Below are 4,147 nucleotides of genomic sequence, written 5' to 3' on the forward strand. Positions count from 1 at the left end.
TGATCAGGCAAGATGGGGATCTCGAAAAACAAACTGAATTCTGAATCCAGTAGAAAGCACACATGGGGGCCAGGGACAATTAATAAAAGTACCTAAAAAAAAAGAAGAAGAAGAACCAAACAAAAAGGACCGTGGACGAGCCGGTTGCAAACAGCTGCCCCTGAGCTCTGCCCTCTGGTTCTGTGCTCCAGCAAGGGCTCCATATCCGAGCCTCCTTAAGAGTAGGAGGAGCTCCCGGGCCTCTGTCAGGCTCCTTAAGCCGCTCCTTTCAAGCCCTGAATGCCTGAATGTGAGCTGCCCACCACCCTCCCCGCCCTCCCCCACTCCGCAACCCCACTCCAGCGGCTCGTAAAAAAAAAAAAAAAGTTTCAACAACAACAGGCGGGACCAATAGCATCTCGAAAAGCCGGGAAAGGGGGCCGAGCAAAGGGCGAAAGAGAGTGGAGAAAGGAGAAAGCGGGCAGGCTCGGAGCGCGCGGGGCCAGGGCTCGGCGAGCCGGAGGAGCGTTGCTAATGTTTTTGTTTGTTTGCTTTTCCATGCATGCATAATGAGGGGGCACCGCGGCACCACGCGGGGGCTCCCGGCCCACTTTTGTATTTAAAGCCTCGCTGCGAGCGAGTCCGCAGCCAGGCTCAGCGGATCCGCTCCCCGGGCTTCTTGTCACCCGAGAAGCCGCCACCGAGGGAAGCCCAGGAGCCGCTCTCCGGCCGCGCTGAGTTTCCCGTTCTCCCCGCGCCGCCCGAAAAGAGCTCCCCGGAGCTCGGCCGAGGCCGGGGTCGCCGCGGGCGGAGGGGGAGGGGACGCGGGCGGCCGGGCCGCGGGAAGGCGGGCAGCGCCGGGACGCGAGCCAGGAAGCGGCGCGATGCGAGAGCCCGCGGCGGCGGCGGCGGCGCGGCGCTGAGCCTGGGAGGAAGGAGCCGCCGCGGCCGCACAACGGATCTGCAGGCGCGGAGCAAAATGCACCCACGGCGCCGCGCGGTCCCGCAGCCCCGCCGCGACCCCGCGGCCCGCAGCCCCCGGGGGCGGCAGTGAGCGCCTCCCGCCACTGCCGGGGGCCGACCGGAGGGGTTCTCCGCGGCCTTGCACTTCTAGGAAGCCCCTGCAGTCCCAGCGAGAGCCGACCTTCTGCAAGCAGCGGGGCACCAGCCAGCGGCGCGCATGGATTTATGAAAACACTCATGCAAGAAGTTGGCAGGACTGGGGCAAACTTTTCCGCCGGCTCCGCGTCCGCCGCTCCCCGCGCCTCGTGTCCTTTCCGCTCCTCGCCCGGCGGCCGCCGCTGCCCGCGATGGTGGCAGGGCTGCTGGGCGGCGGCGGCGGGGCCCGCGGGGGGACCGTGCCGGGCGCCTGGCTGTGCCTGATGGCGCTGCTGCAGCTGCTGGGCTCGGCGCCGCGGGGCTCCGGGCTGGCGCACGGCCGCCGCCTCATCTGCTGGCAGGCGCTGCTGCAGTGCCAGGGGGAGCCGGAGTGCAGCTACGCCTACAACCAGTACGCCGAGGCGTGCGCGCCGGTGTTGGCGCAGCGCAGCGGGGGCGACGCGCCGGGGGCCGCCGCCGCCGCCGGCTTCCCGGCCTCGGCCGCGTCCTTCTCGTCGCGCTGGCGCTGCCCGAGCCACTGCATCTCGGCCCTTATTCAGCTCAACCACACGCGCCGCGGGCCCGCCTTGGAGGACTGTGACTGCGCGCAAGACGAGAACTGCAAGTCCACCAAGCGCGCCATTGAGCCGTGCCTGCCCCGGACGAGCGGCGGCGGCGCGGGCGGCCCGGGCGCGGGCGGGGTTATGGGCTGCACCGAGGCCCGGCGGCGCTGCGACCGCGACAGCCGCTGCAACCTGGCGCTCAGCCGCTACCTGACCTACTGCGGGAAGCTCTTCAACGGGCTTCGCTGCACCGACGAGTGCCGCACGGTCATCGAGGACATGCTGGCCGTGCCCAAGGCGGCGCTGCTCAACGACTGTGTGTGCGACGGCCTGGAGCGGCCCATCTGCGAGTCGGTCAAAGAGAACATGGCCCGCCTGTGCTTCGGCGCCGAGCTGGGCAACGGCCCGGGCAGCAGCGGCTCGGACGGGGGCCTGGACGACTACTACGACGAGGAGTACGACGATGAGCAGCGCGCCGGGGGCGCGGGCGGCGAGCAGCCGCTGGACGACGACGACGGCGTCCCGCACCCTCCGCGCCCGGGCGGCGGCGCTGCTGCGGCGGGCGGCCGCGGGGACCTGCCCTATGGGTCCGGGCGCAGGAGCAGCAGCAGCGGCTGCCGCTCGGCGACCCGAGGCGCCTGGACCCCGCTCGCCTCCATCTTGCTGCTGCTGCTGCTACCGCTGCTCTTTTAACACTCGCGGCCCCCCGCCGTCGGCCACGGGAGGGTCGGCGCCGGGGCACCTGTGGCTCGGGAACAGAGGGGTGGTCGGGGGTATTTTCCAAAACGTTTTCTAGGTGGTTTCTGCCTAGCCGGTCTCCCCGCCTTGACTCTTGGCACGGCCTTCGCCTCCTCTCCCGAGCAGGACTTTTTGGACATCCTCCCCTGCCCCCATTCCGGGTTCCAGACACTCCCCGCAGAAACCAGCCTAACTCCGGACCCCCGACATGAAACGGGCCTGGGAGGACGGAACCGTAGTCCTGGACTCCGAAGAGAGGATGCTGACCAGTGGGGTCTTAAGAGTTTCAAGGGACTGGGTTCGGAACAGGGGTTTTGAAGGAGGATTTATATTTGCAGAGGGGCTGTTTATTAGCGTTTCTCCTGCGAGGGGGGGGAAAGTGCCGGTAATCGACTTTTATTGTGGCCAGTGAAGACATTGCAGTCGTAACCAATTCATTCGTTTAGTCTTGGTATCCGCGCCCAGAATCCTCAGTTTTTTTTGGGGGGTGGGGTGGGGGGCGGGCGGGCAAGCATGAGAGGGGTTAATTTTCCTTAATTAGTTTTGGGTAAATTTTAGCCCTTGACTTTAATTTCATTGCCACCACTCTGATCTCTTAGCACATTTCTTAGGATTAAGGATCCAAAAATTCTGATCTAAACAGTTGCTAGTGGTGTTGAACAATGCAACTTTATATTTAAAAGAGCTCTGCACTGCCATCTATGAAAGCCTCTTTATGATGTTTGTTTTGTTGTCATTTTCTTTACATCAAGAAATTGTACGTACAAATATGCGGAGAATATATATTGCCTCTGCTTTTATCAGGGCGCTCACCCCTGGTACTTCGTATATAAAATGTATTAAAACTGGGGTTTGTTACCAGTTGTTGTATTTTGTATATAGAATTTTTATAAATTGTATGCTTCAGAAATAATTTATTTTTTAAAAGAAATTAAAAAACTTAAATCCGCATCCATGGTACACCTTTCCTCCCTGAAATGTAAAGAATCCGTTTGTCACCAGGGATCCAAAACCACAGTCCGTTGTGAAGTGTGCTCTATCTAGAACAATTTTGAAATGTACAGTGTATTTTATAGATTTGAAGTTAACATTCTTATTTTCAAGAGAATTTATGGACGTTGTAGAAATGTATAAACGCATTTCCAAACTGCCTTAAACATTGTATTTTTATAGACATTGTTTTTTAAAAAAAGAAGTCCTATGTTTTAAGTAACGGTGGCTTTGTGTATTTTTTTGTTGTTATTTGATTTTATTAAAATGTGTACATCAGTAAAGAGTTTTAAATAATGAATATGGTGTAGTTACTTTCCAGAGTTACATTGTGGTTAACCCAATAATGGGTGAGGAGGGGGGTGGAGGAGCCACTGGGAATCTATCAACCATCAACTGAAATTAAAATACAGTACAAGACAAGAAATGAGGGCTATTATTTCTGCCTTCAATTTAATGAACAATTAGACATCTGTAAATGAGGCAGCTACAAGATATAATTTGACTGGTCTCCATTGATATTTACGTTTGTGGAGAGGCTTCACATCATTTGGGACTAACCCAGACACTTCTTTCCCCTCCCCCTTTCCACTGGGACCCTCCCCTTGCCCCCCACCCTCCGGAGCGTCCTCTCTGGCTATTAGACATTCTCGTACGATCAAACATGCCAATAACATCTGTTATCAATAGGTCTTAGGAAACCTGGGAGACTCAACTTCAAAGTCATTTTCGCACTTTGAGTAAAAAAGTACAAAATTTTGTTACAAAACATTCGGGCG

The 4,147-nt window shown here is 57.9% G+C and overlaps 1 protein-coding gene across 1 annotated transcript; it reads left to right on the top strand.

Annotated features, from left to right (window-relative positions):
- The first annotated feature begins 1,281 nt into the window (after positions 1–1,281).
- Positions 1,282–3,669, top strand: GAS1 (growth arrest specific 1). The gene has a single exon (XM_004283044.4). The coding sequence runs from the start codon at positions 1,290–1,292 to the stop codon at positions 2,331–2,333; it is 1,044 nt and encodes a 347-aa protein (XP_004283092.1). The 5' UTR covers positions 1,282–1,289; the 3' UTR covers positions 2,334–3,669.
- Positions 3,670–4,147: the final 478 nt, after the last annotated feature.

This window comes from Orcinus orca, chromosome 6, assembly GCF_937001465.1.
Source record: "Orcinus orca chromosome 6, mOrcOrc1.1, whole genome shotgun sequence".
In the NCBI taxonomy this organism is placed as follows: Eukaryota; Metazoa; Chordata; class Mammalia; order Artiodactyla; family Delphinidae; genus Orcinus; species Orcinus orca.